Source organism: Zootoca vivipara, chromosome 6 (assembly GCF_963506605.1).
Source record: "Zootoca vivipara chromosome 6, rZooViv1.1, whole genome shotgun sequence".
Classification (NCBI taxonomy): domain Eukaryota; kingdom Metazoa; phylum Chordata; class Lepidosauria; order Squamata; family Lacertidae; genus Zootoca; species Zootoca vivipara.
The window spans coordinates 79298419-79323159 of NC_083281.1; the positions used below are offsets into that span (position 1 = coordinate 79298419).

Here is a 24741-nt window from a genome sequence, read left to right on the forward strand (position 1 = left end):
TAAGCACGCGGCCATTACCCCCATTCGTAAGTTGAAAAATTCGGTTGTTGAGTCCTTTGTAAGTCGAGGTACCACTGTACATTGAATTAGGCCTGGTAGCTCACTGGAAGCAGTGTAGCACTTTCAGGACCAATGACTCACAGTCCTATCAAGCTACCCCACTAACCAGCTTAGCAGCCACTTTAGATACCCAGGTTCAGACGCCAGGCCATCTCCAAGGGCAGCTCCACATACAGTGCATTACAGTAGTGCAGAAAAATGACTTATTGCCAGTCATCCTCTATCATAGAATGTTTGGATTAGAAATAACCTTAGAGATAATATAGCCCAATCACTTACTCAGTACGGGATGCAAACACAGCCTCCCTGATTGATGGCTATCCAGCTGCTGCTTAAATACCTCCGGCAAAGGAAAGCTCACCACTCCTCAAGGCAATCTGTTCCACTGTCATGCAACTCTAGCTGAAATACACTTCCCTGAAGTTTCCATCCATTTCCCCCACCCCCTAGTTCTGCCCTCTGGAGCAACAAACAAGAAGTCTTCCCCATCCTTCTGCATGGCAACCCTTCAGATACTGTTAATCTGCAAGATATAGAGACCAAGAGGACCACTCTACCTAAACATTGGTTCACTTCAGCCATAGTATTTTGTTCAAAACTGTGGAGTGTCTTCTGGCATACGTAAAGACTAACAGGTTCAGGGCTGATACTATCATGAGTCTTTCTGAGGCAGTCATCTCAAGCAGCACTCTGGGAGGGGTGGCAGATTTGGATCTGGGTTCCCTCCCTGCCTCCTCCCTGCTTACTTGCAGTGGTGACACTCCCTCCAGGGGTGGGGGGCAGTTTATTCATCCCTTTCAATCCATTCAGCAAGTACTCACCTTATCCCCAAGGCCCTTGGAGTCCCTTCCAACCCTACAGTTCTTTGATTCTATGAGTATACGCCTCTTCCATTCTGCCAACCTCTCCCTCTCTCCTTTGCACCATGACTTACTAGCTGGAGACTGAAGCCGTTTTCTTACAAAGCTGAGAGCAGTACAGGACTTGAGCAGGACTCTGTGAGTTAGTGGTTTGATGGAGGTACGGAAAGGAAGGGAAAGAAAGGTACCATGAAATGAATGAGGAGGAGTAATGCTGTTGTGTGCAGTGTGCAAGATTTCTGCTTCTAATCTATCTTAACAGGGTGCCAGAAGAGCAAATTGTAAAGTACTTTGTACACACAGGAAAAAAGCTACTAAGAGAAATGTTAGTGGACAGTACCAGATGCCACAGAGGAAGTGTACAAAAAAGTAGCCAATAATTCATCTCCCCATTTGCTCACCCATAAGCGGCACTTGTTGTTTGCAGATGCCCATCTGCTGTGTTCTTGTTTCTGAACAAAAATACAAAAAAAGTTGCATTTTTAGTTGTCTGTTGATTCTGGATTCTTATCCTTCTCCTCTCTTTTCCATCTTTCCAGGCATATGTGGCATTTTAAAAAGAATTCAGAAACAAAATTGTAGATCAATCCCCACATCTTTTTCATATACACATCTTCTCACCAGTGGTTTTTCCAGCAGTTTTAAATTCTTTTAAATGAAGATTCTGTTGCCTGAATCTGGTCCTTCTGCATACAAAGCGTTACCACACTGAACTATTTTACCTTATTTGTTATTTAAGGTATTTTTATACTGCCCTTCCAACAAATATTCCCACAGTGGTTTATTTAATTTTACCCAGAGAACATTCTTCCCCAAATTTGCGCCCTCTAGATGTTTTGAACTACAACTTCTACCTGATCCAGCATGCCTGACTGGTGGTCAGGACTGATAAGACCAACACACCTGAAGGGTGCCAGGGTGAGAAAGACCACCACAGATTATGTACCCCTCCACTTTTTCCTAGGTTATATACTGTAAGTGGATGTATGAGGTACAGGTGGCCTTGCGTTTTGGCTAGCCAAAATTGCATTTTCATCTCTTCCAAACACATGATTAAGATACTGCAGGTACCCCCCCCCCCACTTGCGCACAATTGACTTGTGTGTGACCATGTCCATTGTGCAGTGCAGCGAAATAATTAATATAATTCATAACAGGTATGCAGGGAGAGAGCTGGAGAGTTGTGGCTTACGAGGAGACCCTGCCCAGATCCTGAAGAGTGAGGGCGGAGAAGAGACTGGAGGCACAATGGGGTTTATTTAGGCTGCTCAGCCTCCCCGCCTAACAGCTGATGCGTGCGGTAGTGCAGCAGGAGCAGCCGCTTTTCTGCATGTCTTCCAGCCTCCAGCCAGCCACAGAGCTACGATTCCAGTTGTGGATATTTTTAGTAGAATATTTTTGAGATGAATTGGAGAGAAAGTGGGAGAGAGGGTATTTAAAGGGTGTTTAGAGGGTGCTTTTCAACTAGGGCTGCACACAGCGTCCCTCCCCTCCTTCACTGGACCTTCATCCCCCACCAAAAGGTGTGGGAATAATTTCTGTGACTTTCATGGGCTCCCTCTTTCAGGTGGGTGTGATACTTACATATTGAGAAGGTGGCCGGATGGTCTTCCCACCTTTTTTTTCTTACAACATTGAGCAAAATAATGCCAGTATGTGATGGGCCCCTGGAGGAACCTATCTTTTTCCTCTGTGCATTGCTGCTGGGAAGCACATTACACCAGCCCATAGTGACATTCCCAGGGTCATTCTTAAGAGACGCCTAACCCAACCAACAGTTGGCTTACCTTTGTTTAACCAAGTTAATGACTGCTGTGAACCTTGAAATGCTAAGTATTACTATCGCCAAAGCTGTCATTGCTGTTTTTTTTCCATTAGATGAAAAGTAGCTTTGATTATTAGGAAACATTTATAAGATCAGCATCTTTATGCACCCGTTCTATATAGGGACATTCTGAATGAGAGCCATTGTGCTGGAATTAGAGCAGAGCTTTCCAAATTTTTCATGTTGGTGACACACTTTTTAAACATACATCATTTTGCAACGCAGTAATTCAGTTTTACTAGCAAACCGGAGGTTAAACTAACCCTTTTCCAGCCCTGGTAGGAGCGCGGGGAGCATTTGCGCAACACACCTACGCACTGCAGCCAACACACTAATGTGTTGTGACACACAGGTTGGAAAGTTCTGGCACAGCATGTTGGACTAAGGCATGGGAGACTAGGGCTCAAATCCCTGCTTATCCATTAAGTTCACTTGGGGGACTTTGGGCCAGACACAGTTTCTCAGCCTTGTCTACTTTCTGTGTATGCCACCTTGAACTCCTTGCAGGAAAGGTGCAATATAAATGTCATAAATACATAAATGAACATTCTCAAGTCTTGGATCTCCATGAATTCAAAAAGCCTGATGGAAAGAGAATGCAAGACTGGCCTTTATTCAGACAGGCCTTCCTTGGGCTAGGAGTGACCAGAGATTTTGTGGCTGGATTTTGAAAAAGAAAAGCATTTAACTGTGCAGTGCTACACATGTCTTCTCAAAAGTAGTTTCGTATAGAAATCAGCCTAACAATGATGTCCTATGTGTGTTTTCTCAGAAGTAAGCCACATTAAATCCATGGTCGCTTACTCCCAGTATAGGATTTCAGCCTAAAGTTTGCTAACACACCCACACATAACCCCTGCAAATACTCTTCCATAATAATCTGCCTTTAGCAATGGAAGCTTAATGGAAGCACCTTCTGCTTTATTGCAGTGACTTTGCCCACTCTGAAGAAGTGCTTTAAGGAGCTGTCCAACTTTTAAGATTTCTCTGGCCTACCACAACATCCATGACCCTGCCATGTCATAAAAGAAAATTTTCCTTGGGCGTGTCATTTTCATAGGAGTTTGAAGGAAGGAGGAATAATTGTGTGTGTGTGTGTGTGTGTGTGTGTGTGTGTGTGTGTGTGTGTGTGTATCTCCTGCCTTTATATACTTTTCTTAAGAAAAAAAGGTTTTAAGATTTGAAAAATGAGCCCTGTCTTGTCTGAGCAAGGAATAATAAATAAAAGCAGGTGTGAAGGGTTGGAATCGAAAACAGATGGATATGAAGGATGTGATCCGACTTCCCTACGGCTTCAGTCTTTAATCCCTGTGGCTTAGTGTGAATACTTCCCCCCTGATGCAATGCAGAAATAATAAATGGAGCAGAGCATATGGAGTGTGTGTGGGGGTCTCTTAATGGCTGAACAAGGGGGCAGGGATTGGGATGGGTGGTGAATGAAGTTAACCCTTTCAGAGGCAGCTGCTCTGATTCCCTCCTCTATGCAACCCCCTTCCTGGTGTGCCACTGGCCATAATTATATAACACAAAAGCTGTAGAGTGAGAAAGGGGGAAGAACCTTCATGAGGAAAACAGAGCCTTGGAAGCAAGAGAAGCACTGTACTACTTCACTTCCTTATTGCTTATATTTCTTGGACGGAACACTAGTGCACAAGAATGAAGGTTCTCCTACCTTGATCTTGAGAGCTAGTGTGGTATAGTGGTTAGACCAGAACCAGTGAGACCCGGGTTCAAATCCCCTACTCAGTCACGAAGCTCAGTAGGAGACTTTAGGCTAGTCACCGTCTTTCAGTCTAGCCTTCTTTATAGCACTGTCGGTAGGATAAAATGTATTAGTCTCTACATCCACAGCAGGTACTGTGGTTTGACTTCATCGCTTAAGGTACACTCTTCCATTATCTCCTTTATGCCCCAAGACAGACAGATGTCACCCAGCCTTGCAACTTCCTTTTGAAAGAAGTGGCTGGAGTCCTGGGACGGTGCAGAGAAACAGGCACTTCTGAGAATGGGGTGGGCCTGTGAAGTTTGCTTGTCCTGTCTTCTCCATGTCCATAGAGACTGAGATAGAGTAGGCAGCAGCTCAGCATCTGACTTATTCTCAATCACCTCCCCAGAAAGATAAAACTATTTACTGCCAGAAGTAGGTGCCAGAAGCAGCTCCACAGTAAGAGGTGTCTGACTAGAGGTATCCACAGGGGCAGAACGTTTATCGGTCAACCCATTTGATTCATCCCCTGGATCCCCTTACTGTATAGATCACCATCCCTTGCTTCATGGATTAAATGAGGAGGGGGAGAACATACACACCACTGTGAACTCATTGGAGAAAAAGGTGGGATATACATGCAATAAAATAGAAAGAAAGAAAATAAAAATTTGAACCCAGGACTTCCAACACATTCGGCATTCTCTTAATCACTACATTCTTGTCTTACACGCTTGGGTTCACAATTATTTCACTAATGGGAAAAGGAATACAGTATATGGTAAGGAGTTGACCAAATGTACGAAATGAAAGCAGTTTCATTTCTTGAAAGCTCTCCCCCCCCCCAGCAGTTTAAGAGAGAGAGAGGTGTAATAGTCCTTCATTAATCCAGAGTTTAAATATGATTTAGGCAACTAATATTCCTGCTGCCATCTTCTGTGCCTTGAAGGGACCACTCCTTTGCAAATGCAATCTATGCTAATGGATGGTTAAGCTCTTCTAGAGGAAAATTAATCTGGAGGAACTAAAAATGCAGCATTACACTGAAGAGAAGGCAGAATATATTCAGCAGCTAGGAATGTACCCAGCCCTAGTAGTAAACTATTGGTAAGTTGATTTCTGGGTGGCTTAGCTATAGGTTAAGGTAAAGGGACCCCTGACCATTAGGTCCAGTCGCAGACGACTCTGGGGTTGTAGCACTCATCTCGCTTTACTGGCCAAGGAGCCAGCATATAGCTTCCAGGTCATGTGGCCAGCATGACTAAGCAGCTTCTGGCGAAACCAGAGCAGCGCACGGAAACACCGTTTACCTTCCCGCCGGAGGGGTACCTATTAATCTGCTTGCACTTTGACATGCTTTCGAACTGTTAGGTGGGCAGGGACCGAGCAACGGGAGCTCGCCCCGTCGCAGGGATTCAAACTGCCAACCTTCTGATCAGCAAGCCCTAGGCTCAGTGGTTTAGACAACAGCACCACCCGCGTACCATGCTTAGCTATAAGAAGGTACAAAAGTCAGTGGCAGCTGGTAGAGTGGAAGGCAGTGATACCAACAGTATGCCAGTGATAGCTCAGGGCTGGTTTAGGGCAGACTCATGTTGGTGGGGCAAAGTTCACTGAATTATAATGCTGGAAGGAACAACCAAGCACTGATAGTCAACTAGGTGTTTTGTGGTAGACTTCACTAAATCTAAGCCATATTGAATGGACATCTGTGCAACACCCTCAGGAATAAAAGTCTCCAATTACTTACCTACACATATTTTTAGCCTCTTCCACTACCTCAGGCATCAGGAAAGTTTGGTAACTGCCCTTCAGGAACCTAAAAATCCTTTTGCATTGTCAGTGCCAGGTTTGGATAATCTGTTAGGGCACTCACAACCGTCATAGAGAGCTGAATGGGGGATCAAAGTACCAAACACATAGATTTGTGAAACAGTTGTTGTTTGGGCAATTTGCACCTCAAATCTGGCACCCTTAATAAATCCTAAGGTAAACACAGGCCTGCAGTCTAAGGAACACTCATAAATCTTGAATTGAGACCCCCCCAGCAGTTCCTAAAGTAGGGATAGTGACCCTCTAGATGTTGTTTGGCTACAACTTACACTAGTCCCAGCCAGCATTGTCTGTGGGTATGGATGATGGGAGTTGTAGTCTAATAACACCTGGACGACCATGACTTTCTCATACCTGTCTTAAAGTATTATGAAATGGATATGAACATATTGACTTGGTTCACACATCATGGAAAGCCAAACTATGTTAACCTCGACCATGTAAACACCCAGAATCCTGAGAGGGGCTTGCAGCTGCTTTGCTGCTCATCAGTCTTTTTTTCTCCCTCACTGCGCTGAACTAAGCCAAGGTTTGACATAAGAAGTCCGGAGTTGAATAAGGGTTTGGAGAAAAATACATTTTGCCTTGGCTATTTGAAAATGCGGCAAATGTAAATACGTTGAGAACTTACAAATGAGTATTCACTTTCACTTACAAACTTCACTGACAAAGAAAGGACTTGATGAGTCATTGCCTTATCCTGTAACAGCAACAATAAATAAAAATATATACTTCCCTTAATTTTGTTCATCCTGTTGCCTTTTGTTGTTGTTTTCTGCAAAATACTCAAGTGACTTTTTCTTGCAGAACTTAGTGACTCATGGAATTGCAATTGCTTTGCATGCTGCTGTGGATTGAGAGTATGAAGCAGAAAGTTGCTGCTTCAAATTTCACCGCTGCCATGAACCTAACTAGGCAGACTTAAGCAAGCCACCATTTTCTTAGCCTCAGCTTTCCTACCTGTAACATTGAGGCGGTGATCTGTCTAATTTTGCATTCTGCATCAAGGATGGAGAATCAGTGGCCCTCTAGATGTTGCTGGATTACAGTTCCCATCATCCCTGACCTTTGGCCATGCCAGCTGAGACTGATGGGAATTGGAGTCTAGGTCCACAGTTTCTCCATCCTATTCTCCATAAACATTGGCTACTTATGACTACTCTGAGGAATCTTGACTCCTTTAACATGTGAATATATAATATGAAGCTGTCTTTATATTTAGTCAGAACACTTGTCCATCTAGCCCAGGTTTGTCTGCTCTGCTAACAGAGCAGGAACTACTGTCTCCATTACTTCTTACCCAATCCATTGTAACTGGGAGATTCCATTCATGATGGACCTCAAAATAATATAGATTATGTTTGAAATTAACTCTGTACCAAAGTTGAAGAATTCAATATAGACAGAATGAATGGCAAAACAAGCAGACTTTTGGATCAACATGGAACAAGATACAGTATTTTTCATTGGAAACCAGCACTCCTTTTTCAGGCAGTTTGTGACAATGGAGAAATTCCTCTCTGAAGAGGTTCCAGCTAGTTAGAAAAAGAGTTTTTTCACTACAGTGTGTGATAGGCATGAGTAGGATTATCACCTTTGGATGTGTTGGTGTAATTTGTTCTATGTACATCAGCCTTCTCCATCCTGGTGCCCTCCAGATGTTGAGGACTACAACTCCCATCAGCTCCAGACATCATGGTTGCTTAAGTTGTAGCCTAGAACACAAACTATGTATTTTCCCATGGGTATAGAATCAGTCTTCTCCTATCTCTGTAAAATTATACATAAACATGACTTCCAGCTGCTCTATGTAGTGCAGAGCTAGTGTAACATAGGTTTAAAGACTGGCCAGTCTCTGGTTAAAATCTCTTCTCTGTATGAATTCACCACATGGCCTTAGGCAACTTACTGTCTCTAGCTCTCTTTTAACATCACAAATCATGGACAGTTCAGCCATTTGCTGGAGCAAATTGAGTAGGACCATCAAAGACTTTATTGAGACAATAATGAAACCCCATCCTGTTGTGTTCACAGTCACTAACACCTGCACAACTGTATGAACAAAGTCCCTCCACAATAACTTTGCCTCCCAAATTACTAATAATGTAGAACTAAGCCACAACTTGGAGGCGGGTAGGACGCATGAGATTTATGAAAAATATCACAGCCCGTGAAATCCCACCTGCCTGGGCCATACTTGGATATCTTTTTGTGGGTTGTCAAGACATTTTCATTCCACCAAGTTTTTATTTTACTTACCCATTTTTTATTAATCCTGTTTCTGGATTTGTTTTATTTGTTTAATCTTGTTTTAATGCTCTGTTTTTAATAGTGAAGATATAGTAATTGTTGTAAGCCACTTTTCGGAGGGGGGTGTCCTTAGGGCTGAAAGGTGGTACTGTATATAGTTTGTGTGTATGTACATACGGTATATAGTGTTGGACTTAGGAGCAAGGAGACCAAAGTTTGCCTCCAGCATTAGTCCTTCTCAGAGTGGACCCCACTGAAGTTAACAAGCAGGTCCATGACTAAATTAGGGTGATGGAGTTCTGCGGGATGGTTCCACCACAATGCCCTGCTTGCCTGTCCCTGTCACTGCTGCTGGGGTTCAGTAAGCAAAGCTTTGGCCAGGGGTGGAGGCAGTGATGGGACAGGTCACGCCTGCCAGCCACTATGTCTCCATCAGCCAAACCTCATACAGCTGCTTTGAAGCGTTGATTTTTATTTTATTTTTGCTTTGGAGAAAAGGTAGGATACCAGTATGATAGACAGATATAAATAATATTGAAGAATGCATGGCAGCTAGATTTTTAGCTCAGGGAATTCATGCATGCTATTGTTTTCACATTTTAATCCTTCCCTTCAAAATCTCCTTATGCACATTACTTTTGAACTCTTTTCTTGTTCTCTATTTATTTGTTCAGCCCTCCAGAGGCTCTATAAAAAAAAATTGTCAGATTCTTGTAAACTCTTTTATTTCTTCTAATGCTGGCAAACTATCAGGCTTCAGTTATTCTTAGTGCTAAATTATTTATCTTCTTTCCCCTCCAAGCTGTGATTTCTGAATCTTTTACTTGTCCTCTGGGATATAAGCAAAGCCTATTCCTTGCCCCTTTACCTTCACCCCCTTTTAAAAAATCAAGTAAGGAAAAGCAGAATAAATTATTCCTACTAAGTAGGCTACCAACACTTGTAGTACAATTTATTCAGATGTAAGCCCCATTGGGTTGAATGGGACTTACTCCCCGGTAAGTGATTGTAGGATTGCAGCCTAAGTCTTCTATTCTGTAAACACTAGCCTGGGAGTAAAATGGATCGAGAAAAGTTTTTCTCCCTTTCTCATAGCACTGGAAATCTGGGACATCCAATGAGGTTGAATTTCAGAAGATTTGGGACAGACAAAATATCTTCTTTACACTGCACATAGTTAAACCTGGGTGGCTTTAAATGAGCAGTACACAAATTCATGGAGGATAAGGTTATCAGACTGACTACTAACCATAACAGCTATGTTCTACCTGTGCCATTGGAGGCAGTATGCTTCTGAACACCAGTTGCTAGCAACCACAAGATGAGAGTGCTGTTGCGCTCTGGTCCTGCTTGTGGGCTTCTCATAAAGGCATCTGACTGCAAATGTGAGAATGGGATGCTGGACTAGATGGGGCCCCTTTGGCCTGATCCAGCAGGCTGTTTTTATGTTATCACACTGTACACCAATTAATCAGTCAGGTGAACCATTCTGTCTCTTCCACTCTTCTTTCACATTATGAGATTAATTACTTAAAATTCATAAAAGGGTTTTCAGGGCACTGCCAAACATCTGATTAACAACACCTGCAAACCCTTCTGCATAGCACTCTCTGAGCTGTGCAATCCCAACAATCAGCTGGTCATCAGGCTGACTGCCAGGCTGCCTCGTCCCTGACCCCAGCCTGTGTGCAAGCAGAGAGGAAGAATGCGTGGGTGGGACGCCCGGTGGCTTCCGCCAGCTACAGACCAAGGACAGCCAGTCGGCTACTCACCTGCTACTGCTCATGATCCTGCACCACAGGTTCTGCTGCTGGACAGGCCTCAAATGGCATCTGCCGGGATGTGTGGCAGCTGAGTCCTAGCTAGAGCCATTACTGCAAATGCTGGGACTGGACAGGTGGGATTGTGAGGGAGGCACAAGCGCTTCATGCTTTCGCTGTTCACCATCTGCTCCCCACTGACCAGCGCTCCAGTCCAGGGACATGCAGCAGACCTGGGGACTTGACCCCGCAGACAAGCAGAGGCCTCTGCATACTTGGATATGGAAGCATGATGGGCAGCATATATTGCGAAATACTGTAAGTAAATAATATGCTGCACCATCCCAAAAGAAAGTGGTGCCCGGTGCAGACCGCCCTCCCCCCTCCCTCAGCTAGCTCCGCTACTGCACTGCCACCCGGGTGCAGAAAAAAAGAAAAAGAAAGGGGTTGCCATATGCCCTGGAAATTGCTGACATCTCTAAAAATTCAACACCCCCACCCCACCCCTAGACGCCCTTTTAGGCGTCCGATTTCTTGGCATGTCCTGAATTTTCCGGACGTATGGCAAGCCTATGTGCCACAGGACGCAGCACAGTTGATAAGCAGTTGGCTATTGACAGCACAGCTGAGACACCATCACCTCACTTTCTCCATCATCTTCTGCAGGTCTGAAGAGGAAGCTGAAGGATGGAAGGGTTCTAGAGCAAGCTGTAATCATCAGAAAGTCATTGCAGCACCACCAGGTATAATTTCTCATTCTCAAGCTCTCTCGTCTCTTCCATATTTTGTGCAAATCACTGCCCCCCCCCTTAAGAAAAAGTAGTTAATTTCAGGAGCAAAGTCACAGAGGTCAGGATGCTGAAAGGGTAAAAAAACTTGTTTTCATCAGTTCTGCACTTGAATGGTCCTGAGGGGTTTTGTTTCAAAGCATCTTTATTTCGGTGTCTTGGCAAGGTGATTCATTCATCATTCCATGACAATTTAGGCTCCTCTGTTAAGAATCGTGATTCCCTCCATTTCTGAATTGCTGTTTGTTTGGTGGGTGCTAGCTGTAACATTATTTTTCCTGTTTGATCCAATTGTAAGGAAGGTTATGGGAGCCTTTTAACTTCCCAGTGCCTGCAACACCAATAAGTAAGCCGAGCAGTATGGGAAAGAGTTAGAAGAAACTGCAAGGTGGACTTTGATTTGGAAATTCCTAGGGCTTCCATATCCAAGGTTTATAAGCCAAGACTGGGTTCTCATAAGCAAACATAAATGGCATTGGGTACCTCTGAAACGGCTTTGAGCTTCCTATTCTACTGTGCAGTCCTAATCCTGTCTACTGAGAAGTCCCATTGCAGTCAATGAGGCTTACTCCCAGATCAGTGGATTTAGGATTGCAGCCACATATCTTGTAAACTACTGCCCCTGATTTGCAGTATTTATCTAAAAGCATTTATAAGGAAGGACATTGCACAATACAGGGGCAATAGCAGAAAATGCCTGTTTTTGGGTCATTACCCTAGGTCAGGCATCCCCAAACTTCGGCCCTCCAGATGTTTTGGACTACAATTCCCATCATCCCTAACCACTGGTCCTCTTAGCTAGGGATCATGGGAGTTGTAGGCCACAACATCTGGAGGGCCGCAGTTTGGGGATGCCTGCCCTAGGTATTCTATAGGGCACAGTGCCACAGGTAGAATTTCCACATATTATCTAAAGTCATATTTTAAGTGCAAAATGGTTACCAAAGTTAATGCCGTTAACTTTTAACTAATTAAGCACATTTTGAAGATGGTAGATGAGAAGCCAGATAGCAGCCTGTTCAGAGGCTTAGTAAGGGCAGCAGGCTAGGCAGAAGAGTGTCCTTGCACTGTACCTGTAAAGTAAAGGGCACTTGGCCACCAAATATTTCTGGTGATAGCTGTGGTCAGTAGAGAGAAAACCAGGCAAGCAACATTAGCCAGAAACAACCAGCAGGATTTTTGTATAACAATTTTGGGTGAGAATAGTCTTCCTGAGCAGTAAAAGGGAATGTTAGAATACCTTCAGCCATTCTTTTCTCTCCCCCAGGGTGCCCAGAAAAATCATGTTAGCAGCCCTGCCAGCAATACTACTGTGGTAACAAGTGGCTGAGTAAGGCAATAATGGTACTGGGGCTGGCTGATGATATTCTGCTTGCAAGGGGCAGGGGAACAACACATCAGAGTAAGAGAGTCAATCCTGCACAGATTCTGCCCAAACTTGTTCATGCATTTGGAGCCTTGTTCTTCTAGCATGTTTTCTGCGACATACAGTGCTTTGCTTTTTGTCCCTTGCACTGATCTTGGCAAGTGTTTTTTAAAAGTCATATTGTCCTGCTTTTGCGAGTGCTGGTTCCTATATAGATGCTGAGCCCAGATTCCATATTGATAGCTGCAACATGACGTTCTTTTCTCCCTGTTTTTTAAATGTCAGCCTGTTTTTGGAACAGATGGGAGGGGAAGCGAGAGAGAGGAAGGCTTGTGTACACAAAATCCTAACTGCAACCTTCTCAAAGTGTGGGGCGGAACAGCTCACACATACGCACATGATAAGTGAGCTGGTGGGGAGGGTTTTTCCTATTATTATCTTTCTATCCCGGCTCTTGTTCCTGGAGCAGGTTTGGCCATATAAGAGAAAAAGACCATGCATGGAAGATTGGTAGAAATTTCTTTTAATCGTGAGAGCTTAATGAAACCCTCCCATGTTCTGAGGCAGTAAACCACTAAATAGCACCTGTTGCCTTCGTGCCCTGCTTTTAGACTTCCCAGAAGCCACATAGCCAACCATTGCTGCAAACAGGAAGCCAGAGTAGATGGAGCCTCGATCTGATCCAGCAAACTGTTACTGTAATGTCAAAAAGTTATTAGGCAAATGTATGGAAGGTGGAGGTATCAATAACTATTTTCCATGGCAGCTAAATGGAACCTCCATATACAGAGGCAGTCTGGCTTTGAATTGAAGCTGCTGGGGGTCAAGCAGTGTTTGGCAAGTGCGGGGGGGCGGGGCTGCTTTCATTCCCCGATTATGGGCTTTCCAGAAGAATTAGGGCTGGCTGTTACCGAGAAGAGGAGGCTGGGGCAGAGGGACCCTTAATCTGATGCAAGTTCTCCTTGTATTCTTATTTGGGCCAAGGGGATTATCCTGTTTTTCATTCATTCATTTTATTTTTATTTAGATCACTGAGTATTCATTTGAATATGAGAGAATATGAGAGAAACACACACACAAGCTTCACACACACACACACACACACACACACACACACACAAAATGCTCCCAAAGTATCTTACAAGGGTCAGTATTACAACCCCTGTCTTTAGGCTTACAATCTGGAAGACGTGACACAGAAAGAAAAAATAATGGGGAGGGAGGAGGAATGGCAATGGTAATAGTTCTTAACAGCAAAATTCTTGTATCAGGAGTTGTAATGGGAAACAATTCAATGAAAGGAGGAGCCCGAAAATTGCTAGTCTCTCAGCTGAAGGAAAGCCCTGCTTTCCTTTGCTGTTTCTGCTAAATCGATGTAATGATTGCTTCTGGGTGGCAGGTAATAGAGGGAGGAGCCTGATGTCAATGGCTTCTCAGCAGAGTTAATAGTGATCCTGCCTGGAGTCACTTATTCCATGCTTGTGCAATGGAACTCTATCAGAATCAGAGCCCCCGCCACCCCATCCAAAATCCTCAGTTGTCATTGAAAAAGAAAGAGGAGGAGAGTATCATAATTAACAACAACAATATCTTTCTAGCCTTTTATACCTGCAAAGATGGGTAGGCTATGCCTGGTGAAATATCAGAAGCCTAAAAGAGGGATGAACTGGTTCTCCATCAGTCAAGAGGCATAGGTTCAATTCACATACAATTCCTTGCGAGCAAGCCTGCAAACCCTGTGATTAGCAGAAGCTAAATAAACTATGCAAATTGTATGCAAACATACACACTCCAGGTCACATAATTTTTCAGGTCACAGAATTCACCTCTTTTGTTTCTTGGCACAAAATGTAGATTCCCCCCCCCTTTCTCTTAGCAAATAGTATGTGCAACATCTTAGGATAATGAATGAAGGGGCTATCTGCCCAGATGCCAGTTCACAATTTCTTAAGCTCTTTTATGGAATGACCATGAGTTTCTTTTTCACTTATGTATCACGGTTACCCATAAATGTTTCAGAGGAGCTTGCATATGGCTCCTTCCACTACCGCATCTTCGAGATGAGGTTTTGGTGGTGGTTGAGACCAAGCCAAGGGCTTAATGAATATGCAGCAGTGGCAAGGAAATTTATTTACTGCATTTGTATCCCACAACCCCCCCGAAGGAGCTAGGAGGTGGGAAACATGGTTCCCCTCTTCTCATTTAATCCCCATAACAACCATTCGAGAGGCTGAGAAGGTCACTCAGTGAGCCTCACAATCGAGTGAGGATGTGAACCTTGGTCTCCCATATATTAGTCTGATACTCTAACCATTACACCACACTGCCTCATATGGTTTTCATGGGCTACATCTATTGCCTGCCAGCTCCACACAAGTTTAGATTGTAGGGAATGAAACCATCTGGCCTGGTGCCCCCCCCTCTTAGTTCTGAGGAATGTCTTCCATATAAGCTGAATGCCCAAACTTGCTTCTCAAATGTTATACTCATTGTGATCGACATCTTCTATTTGGCAGAATCTTAGGTGGTTCCCTTCAGGTACTGTGTGCTCGTTGGCGATTGAACAGCATGAGCAAATGGATTTCCCTCCCCCACAAGGCCAACAAAAGATTGAGGGGGCAGGGGAACCACTGAGGACATGTCTGCAAATTTAAAGCTACCCACACATACTTCTCAATACCTTTCTATAAGTACTGTTCCTTAGCAGAAGCACTGGCAATTAAACCACTTCCAACCCGGTTTGTTATATTGTAGGTGCTTAATGTGGGGTGCCTCTTGCTCACAGCAAGGAATTCTGGAGGGATAAGACCTGAGAAACCTCTGAGGCCCCCTCAGCTTACATATTGTTAGTTCTGAGTAGGCATTTTTTGAGACTATTTATGGGCATCAGGAAGGTGGCCAACAAAAGAAAATATCAGAGTAGATCTGTGCATGTAAGTAATTAAGGGGGAAATAATGGATTGTTCAAATGGATATGTGGAAGCAATCTTTTAATACAATCAGGAATGATCTCATAGCTCCTTTAACATAGGAATCGGGGGGGGGGATGAATTCCTGAGCTCACTTCTCTGTTTTTTCCAATTCATACCATGGCAAAAGAAAGAAAGAAAGAATCTCTGATGGAAAAACAACATTGTTGATGATTAACCCTGTGGCAGCAACATACAATTTCTCTCTCTCGGGATGGGAGAGAAATTCAGTTCAGATTTTTAATGCAAACCTATCAATCTGCATTTCCCCAAAAATATACGTGAACAAAATCCCTTATTAAGGAACATCGTTGAGATATAGGCGAAAGATAAAGGAAAAATAAACCAGTAAATTCCCCACTAACTCTGTTGGTGATTGTGAGGGGGAAACAGTACAGAGAGCCCCCTCCCATCTTGAGGAGCAGTTCTTCCACCAGCAGCGGAGCTAGCGGGGAGGGGGAAGAGTCCAGTGGGGAAGGAGGAAGTAGGAGACAGGGCTCTGGCAGGATAGCAGAGCCTCTGTTGCACGTGAGCGAGGAAGAGAGAGCGGGGGAAAGGGGGGAGAAGGAAAACATGGAAAGGAGACCCTTTTTCCCTCCGGTTCCGGAATTACGCAGGAGGAAACGCGGAAGGAGATTTGGGGTGCCCAGACTCTTATGTTGGAAGAAAACGCAGGAAGCGCCATTCCAGGGTTCTGGGTCAGACTAAGAACATGTATCCTGTACAGCTCTAGCACTGTAAATAGCCTGCACACAATAAAAGCATGAAAAGGCAACGGTCTGGAGAGTCGTTACTCTAGAGTAGTCGCAACGCCTCCTCTGTGACAGTGATGATAGAAGATTTCCCAGTAAATTTTTAAAAGGAAATTGAAAAAAGAAGCGAAAGAAGAAAATACTTAAAATAAAGGAATGAGCAGAGAAAATGAGAAGCAAATAACAAATAAGAGAAGCTCTAACAGGAAGTAAAATAACTTGGTTTAACAGTATACATCTGATGCAATGGACAAAGACGTGTTTAAGGGGAAATAAATGCAAAGAATATACAAAATTTGAAAAAATGATAATAAAAAGGAGTTAAAGAAAAAATACAGTTATAAAAAGGGAAAGCAGTGAAGTTTATAAAATAGTAGTAGTAGAAACTGAGGATCAACAAGATCAGTTAAAAGAGGTGGGGGGAAGGAGACAACAGGGCAGATAAATAGTCAAAGCTAGGGGGAAATATGGGAGAATACATGCAAACTTTTTGGCAAAGGATGTTTAAGGAGATAACAGAAATCACAGAGTTAAAGTTGACTGAAAGTCCAGAGGTAGCGTTGTTATCAATTTATGATGGGGTGCAAATTGACAACTGCACGAGCTATTATCGCTAGGAAGTGGAAGGGGCAAGGTGAATATAAAAAGGAAGAATGGTATAAAGAGGTGTGGGATATAGCTATTAATGATAAATTAATGTGCTATTAAGGTAAATCAGGGAATATGCAGGAGAAATGTTTTTCAGGAGATATGGAAGGTATTTGTATAATTTGTACTGTTAACAGAAAGGAGTCAAACCATCGCAAGAGGTGTTAGAATTTTGGGAGGCTGGATAGTTATAATGGAATGGTCTCGGGGGTGGGGTGCATATTTTTATTTTTGTTTATTATTATTATTATTATTATTATTATTGAACTGAAAACACAGGTATCGTTGGAAATTTGTGCTTCTCTGAATTTTGTGACGCAGTTCTCAAACCGCATAATGTGCACAAATATGTATATAGTACGGGAAAGCAGACATAAAAGTACCTACCGGTACTTTAGCAAAAATACATAGTATCAGGGAAACCTTGCATATCAAGATGAAATATAGCAAACAAAGCTGTATATAAGGGAAATTTGCACTAGAATGCTGGTGAATTTTCAGGATGACTTAAAAATAGAAATTCTCAAATTGATGCAGAAATGTGAAGAGCTGAACTTAAAACTGGAAAAATGAGAAACTTAGACAAATTGAAATTGAAAGATTCACCTGCCCCTTCTAGTCTTACTACACAAGAGATGGAGGGCCATGAAGGCTTTGACACTAACGTTTACATGGATTTCAGCATTGCGCTATTCTTTTTCATGATGTTCTTGTTAAGCCTGTTAGCTTCGGTTCTAAAAGCTTGAACATTTATAGTAATTAGACAATCAGAAATGTTTACTGAAGTAATAATTGCATTGCAGTTAGGAATTAAACAGAGAGAAAAAGTGCCAAAAACCTTCCATACACCTGACTGTGTTTCTGCAGATAGATTCTCATCAATGTGACCCAGTTCCAGTAAAACTCAATGGAAGTGCATTGACTTCAATAGGCAGCAGACTGTAGCCATAAAGGACTGCATCCAGTTAAGTCCTACTTAGGGTAGACCCATTGAAATAAATTGGTTTAAGTTTGCTTAAACAATTTATATACTGCTTAACTACAATAGTCTCTTAAGTGGTGTGCAAAAAAAAATACAACACAGAAAAGGTAAAGGTTAAAGTAAAGGTTAACAAAACTATAACAATAAGACTTCTATTAAAATGCTCCAGTAGGCGCTGGAAGTTGAACAGGGAGGGGACTGCCTGACTTCAACTGGAAGGGAGTTCCGTAAAATTGAGCCCACAATACTGAACACAGGAAGGCTCCTGGTGGATCCAAGCCATGGGGGACCATTAAGAGTCATGTCCATGAATTGCATGACATTGGATACAATCCCAAGCGCTCACTCTGTAATAAACCCTCTTTAGATGGGGCAGTGCTAATTTTACTCCACCCCCTCAGTATGGAGATGCAAACTCTGGAACAGTCCAAAATGCCTCTACAACAGGCATTATAAAACAAAATATAATATGTGCATATTTTTATTAATATTCATTTATTTATTAAACTTCTATACCACTCTTCATCCAAGGATCACAGGGTGGTTTACAAAATAAAAACACAAAAATACATAGCATAGCAACAAACAAAGAAAATTAACACACACACACACACACACACACACACACACACACACACAGACAGTTTGAAAGGCCATAGATGCTTTAATTAGTCAAAGGCCTGGCTATAAATGAATATTTTTGCTTGGTATCTTAAGATGTATAATGATGGCACCACGTAATCCTCTATGGGGCAGGCATTTCACAGATGGGGAGCCACCACAGAAAAGGCCCGTTCTTGTGTTACTGCTCTCCAGACCTCTTGCGGAGGAGGCACACGAAGAAAGGCTTCAGATGATGATTGCAGGGTTCGGGGCAGTACATATTGGGAGAGGCAATTCTTGATGCATTGAACTATTAAAGGCTTTACGGTACAAAACCAGCACTTTGCATTGGGTCCAGAAACTGATTGGCAGCCAGTGCAGCTGGGCCGGGATTGATGCTATATGCTCAAACCATGGAGAGCAATCTGGCAGCTGAATTTTGCACCAGCTGTAGTTTCTGAACCATCTTCAAAAGCAGCCCCACATATAACATATTGCAGTAATCTAACCAAGAGGTTACCAGAGCATAGAGCAAAAGGTTGTTGTTGTTGTTTTTAAGTATGATGGAGGAGGAATGAGGGGCAGCAGAGGGAGGGGGAGAAGGAGGACAGCAGTGCTACCACCATCACAAAGCGAATGAGGGACTGCAACAGAGCCACCGTCCTGTCTTGGACAGCACAGTCCCTTGCCCTGTTCCTGCATTTCTGACTGTTGCTACAGTTGCAGAGGTGTTAACTCTCATCTAAAATAAGACAAAATCTCATTGCATATTTTCCCTCCGAGTTAAGGGGCTCCTAGCCCAGGTGTCCTGGCCTCCGTCCAGCTCTTGGAATAACATATTCCTTCCTTTTAATCCCCATGTAATACAGATTGTGTGCAGTATTCTTTACTGCCAGGCCAGAGAACCTTCTGTAATGTTGCATTTCACACCAGAGGAAGCCCTATTTGAGCTCTGCTTCGCCCCGTACTTTAAGCCATTTGTAAAATGCTTTGACAGCCCTCAGCAGAACAGCCATTGATATCGCCAGGGTTATCGTTCCTCCCCCCCCCCCCAGCTGCTGGCAGCACTTTCTGAGTCCTGTAAGCTTTATTTGACAAAGCACCTGGCAGTTTTCATCCTAGTGTGACTTCAACAGAATGGCCTATATAGGCTGCTGGAGACCAAATGAACAATGCTGTCATGTGAATAACATAGCATTAACAGAGTGGTATATTAACATTATGTAATCTCTTAACATTTAAAAAAAGCTGTTCTGAGAGCTAGCGTAGCTTAGAGCAGTAGTCTTAAACCTTTTCAGACCAGGGACCTACCTTTAACCCAAACATGCATTCAGCAACACAGTTCTTAATTTTTTAAAACTCATATATTTATATGGTGTTGGTTCTGCTGTTGTGGTCCATATTGGATCAGGCCACCACCCAGTAGTGCAGGGCGGGATGTCATGGTGGGAGTTGGGAGCAGGGCAGTAAAAACTCACAAGGTGTCAGTGAAGTTAACTATTCAAAGGAACAAAACAGCTCAGGCTTAGCAAACAGAGTAACTCATCTCAGTAGGTCTTGCGCCAATGAGGCAGTTGCGAGGACTGAAGGACCTTGCCTCCCCACAGGTCTCTAAGTCTCCTCCTGCCCAGTGTCCTTCTCAAGCAACTTGAGACTTCTTTGCCTTGTTTGTCTTTGCTCTTCCCTCTTCATACCACTTGGGGTTCTGGAAGACCAGGGCATGGGGGGGGGAGCTGGTTGCAGCAGGAGGGGAGGACACCGTGGCTTCTTCAGCACCTTGTCTGATATCTGCCTCTTGCCCACCCCCCTCTTCTCCAGCCTCTGCTTCTACCTCTGCTTCTGGACACCTGTCTGCAACAGCCTCCTGCTGCTCACTAAGCCCTGTTACCTCTTCAGCTTCCGACACCTCCTCCTCCCAATCTTCTTCCTCTGACCACTCAGTCATCCCAACACCAATCCACTGCCTCTGACCTTTCTTCTCTTGGGAGTTGCCCAGCTGGTGCCTCCCACCATTCCTCTGCATCCAGCCAGTCCATGACTAGATATGAGGAACAGCTGACCTGAGAACCAAAAGCTGCCCTCCAGGCTTCTCTGTGTCATAGAATCATAGAAGTGTAGAGCTGAAAGTGGGTAGAGGAACTAATTTAATTTTCCTCTTACAGTAGGCTACTATCGAGACACACTCATACAGACACACCTGTCTCTCTCCTCCATCTGAACAAGCAAGATGCATTATCAGAGTTCAAGGACACATTGCAGCCAGGCGAAAACACCCACAGAGGATGTGACACACAGCCAGTGAGGGGTGTAGTCCGTGGAGAAGTGATGTGACAGTGGAGAGTTCTGAGGGCCAATTAGAGAGGCCTGGAGTGTGACATTTGTCCCCTGTGCCTAATGATCCCAACCCCTGTCCTTCAAGCTTAAAGTATCCAGGAGAAGGGCCAGATTGGCTGGTTGGAACACTGAACAGCAACAACTTCTGCTAAAGGATGGGAGTATGTGTTTGGAAAACACATTGGAAATAGGGCAACAGTACTGCAGTGGGGAGGCTAGAGATCTCTTTTATAAAGAAGGGCTCCTAAGTCATAGCCTTCAGGAGACCTGGCAACACAGTCGCCTCTGTCAGTTATCGGCCAGGGAGGTAACCCTTTCCAATTGAAAGGATTTTCCACATGCTGTGAAATTCCAGGTTTGTAGGAGCTTTCTTACATATTCTGGCACCAAAATATGTAGAAGATTAATGGGTCACAAAGGAGCGGTAACAGGAACTGAGCTGTTTCTAGGGCAACAAAACATTCTCCCCAACCACCACCACTTTTTATTCCTTATTCACTTTTATATTGAAATGATACCTGTCGCTTTGAAATTCTCCAGCCATTTTGCAGCCAATAAATGGGGCAAACAAATTTCTTTCCTGAAAGTCCTTTGTTAGTAAACCTTCGTATTTAAACCAAGAAGGCAGCACTCCTTTCAACTAGACCTTGAATCACACTTTGCTGCAGTGTTAGTGGATTGAAACTTGTCTCTCAAAGCATGTGCAAAGGGGAGCTGAATGGAAGCAGTTTTGAGGCACTGCTGGAAAACTGGTTAGGTTGTCAGGAGAGCTATGGTTTTGCTTCGAGACTAGTTCTGCCTCCTGAGTGCTTGCTTCTCCGCCTGTACATTTGAAAATGAACAGATTGTTGCAAAGACAGCAGAAGTGTTGTGTGTCCTATCCTCAATGTAACATTTCTTAAATTAAAATGTATTGCTTTTTAATAACCAGTTAGAGCGTATGGTAGCTTGTGCATGATAGCTTGCAAGTTCAGATATAGAAACTTGTTACAATACTCATTGGCCACAGAAAGACAGGTAACACTTGCTGCTTATGTGTGAGATGACTAATTCATTCATAGTTTAAAAGCATGATCATCTCTATGTAGTTTTCCAGGTAATTGCACTCCAGGGTCCTACCCTACAGCAAACATTGTGTAACAGTTAATCCATCCCTGCACATTAATTCCCAGCTTTTCTTTATATATTTCAGGAGAGTATGTAATTATGGTCCATGAAGTGACTTCACCTCCATTCGTAGGCCAGCATCTCCCACCTGCATTCAAGCTTTTGAGGGTTATGCCAAAGAGAGGCAAAAGTGTGGGTTCTGAAAAGGAAACAAAAAAGATGTTATCAATTGAAGAAAAGAAATTGAAAGATGTGACCACGACTAATGCCCAGCTGGACACAAGTGAACTATTTCCCCTTAAGAGCTGTGATAATTGATTATTAATATAATAACCCCACCCTCAACACCAATAGTTAAAATTTGATCCCCATAAAACTGGCTATAAAATGAGAAATTCAAAGCAAAGAAACAGAAAACTTCTGGTTCTATTGGATATTCTTTCAGATGAACTGTAGTTAATTCATACTGTGTTAATATAGGCCAGTGATTCTTATTCTTGCAAGCCAATTGCTACTTTTTATCATTATGTAAGCTGTGCATTTGAAAAACGAAAACAAAAAAACTTGATGCATGCGTGCAACAGTTTGGTCAGATAACCATGGACCATAAAGCCCAGCAAAGCAGATGGTCAACTAACGGCCAAAAACATACATCGCAGATTACATTTATGACTGCTGCACTTGCGTCCCTAATTGCATGTTTGCAGCGAGATAGCTTTGCTCTTTAAAAAAAGAACTCTTGATCACCCAGTACATTTTTCTTTTAAAAAATAATAATAATCGCCCACTACAAGATGGCAAGCAGAAAACTGCCAACAGTCTTGAAGAGTGTCTCCTGTCATCATCGAAAGAGGATCTGAAACTGGTTTAATTATTCAAAAAATAAAGCCCCAGCTGAACAGGCCAGAAATGTATCTGAGCAATTATGGTGGAGGAGGAATGGTGAGTAGATCTGTTTGGAACATATTTGTGTCTGGCAGCAGCCGGTGTTGGAGACGCAACGTGCTCTGCCGTGCTGGATGAGCAGTTCAAGACTCAATAGTGCGTCATGGCAAAGATAGCCAAGTGAGAGTTGAGCTGCATGCAACAGTGGAGTCCTTTGGGACTGTATCACTTCAGTGTGTGTGTTAACCCATGTTTAAAAGGTTCTTGCATTGTAGGGTTGAGAAAGACCCTTGCCAGGGACCCTGGAGCGTTGCTATCAGATGGAATGGGCTATACTAGGCCCATGGGATGACTCATACTCATAATAAGACAGCCTCATATGATGAAAGGAGGCATGGCTTAGTGGTAAGAGTGTTTGCCTTAAATGCAAAAAATATTCCTGATTCAATTTCCAAGCATCTCCAGTGAAAAAGTGACAGGGTATCCTTTTTGAGGTGAGGCACCCAGGACTGTATACAGTATTCTAGATCTGCATGACTTGGAATACTGTGTACAGTTCTACTCAGTACTATTTTTCTAGAAAAAAAAGAGGTGCTGAAACTCACCATGAACGCCTCCCTCGTTATCTTAGAGTGGCACCTACCTGAGAGGTGTTGGAACTGAGTTCCGTTGAGCTGCAAAAGGTTTAGAAAAGGGAAACTGAAAAAAAGAAAAGGGAAACTGAAAAGATCAAGGGGGTTGGAGCAGGTCGCCCATGAAGAAATGTTACAACATTGGGGGCTTTTTAGAAAATTGGTGAGTAAGGGAGAATGTGATAGAGATGTGTAAGATTATGCATGGTGTGGGGGGAAAATGAGTAGGGAGACTTTCCCCCTCCTTTATTAATACTAGAACTTGGGGCAATCAAATGAATCTGAAAGCTGGAAGTTTCAGGACAGACTTCACACAGTGCATAGCTAAACTGGAATTTGCTTCTACAAAATGTAGTGGTGGCTACCACCTTGCATGACTCTAGCAAAGGATTAGACAAATTCATGGAGGATAAGGCTTCCAATGCCTGTTGTCTTTGTCCATGGAGTTTTCTTGGCAGGGATACTGGAGTGGCTTGCCATTTCCTTCTCCAGGTGGATCACGTTTAGTCAAAACTCTCCACTATGACCTGTCCATCTTGTGTGGCCCTGCATGGCATAGCTCATAGCTTCTCTGAGTTATTCAAGCCCCTTCGCCACGACAAGGCATTGATTCCATGAGAGCTGGACCATAAGGAAGGCTGATCACCGAAGAATTGATGCTTTTGAATTATGGTGCTGGAGGAGACTCTTGAGAGTCCCATGGACTGCAAGAAGATCAAACCTATCCATTCTTAAGGAAATCAGCCCTGAGTGCTCACTGGAAGGACAGATCGTGAAGCTGAGGCTCCAATACTTTGGCCACCTCATGAGAAGAGAAGAATCCTTGGAAAAGACCCTGATGTTGGGAAAGATTGAGGGCACTAGGAGAAGGGGACGACAGAGGACGAGATGGTTGGACAGTGTTCTCGAAGCTACGAACATGAGTTTGACCAAACTGCGGGAGGCAGTGGAAGACAGGAGTGCCTGGCGTGCTATGGTCCATGGGGTCACGAAGAGTCGGACACGACTAAACGACTAAACAACAAACAGCAAGGCTTCCAATGGCTATTAGCCATGTTGGCTATGTTCTTTCTGCAGTGGAGGATGTCTCTGAATGCCAGTTGATGGGAATCACAAATAGGGGGAGTTGCTGTTATGCTCAGGTCCTGCTTGTGGGCTTCCCATATGCATTTGGTTGGCTGCCGTGAGAAGAGGAATGCTGAATTAATGGTGCATTTTTGTCTGGGCCCTTCTTGTGTTATATCATGTTTGAAGGTATCACTCTTTTCCCCCTCCCCCCAAGAAGACAGTATTTTACTAATCCACAACCTCTAAGTACATACTTCCTTTTGTGTTTGAGAGATTTTGATTTTTAGCAATGAAAGACATGCCAATTTTACAGG

The 24741-nt window shown here is 43.4% G+C and overlaps 1 protein-coding gene across 3 annotated transcripts in view; it reads left to right on the plus strand.

Annotated features, from left to right (window-relative positions):
* Positions 1-24231, plus strand: part of MORN1 (MORN repeat containing 1) — a 116562-nt gene extending 92331 nt beyond the window's left edge. Inside the window, exons 13-14 of one of the 3 annotated variants that reach the window (XM_035119527.2) lie at positions 10960-11036; positions 21928-24230. In XM_035119527.2, the coding sequence (XP_034975418.2) occupies positions 10960-11036; positions 21928-22160 (310 nt within the window). In that variant the 3' untranslated portion in view covers positions 22161-24230. Of the gene's footprint in view, positions 1-10959; positions 11037-21927 lie in introns of all 3 variants that reach the window. The other 2 variants (XM_060276186.1, XM_060276185.1) reach the window with 2 other exon arrangements.
* Positions 24232-24741: the final 510 nt, after the last annotated feature.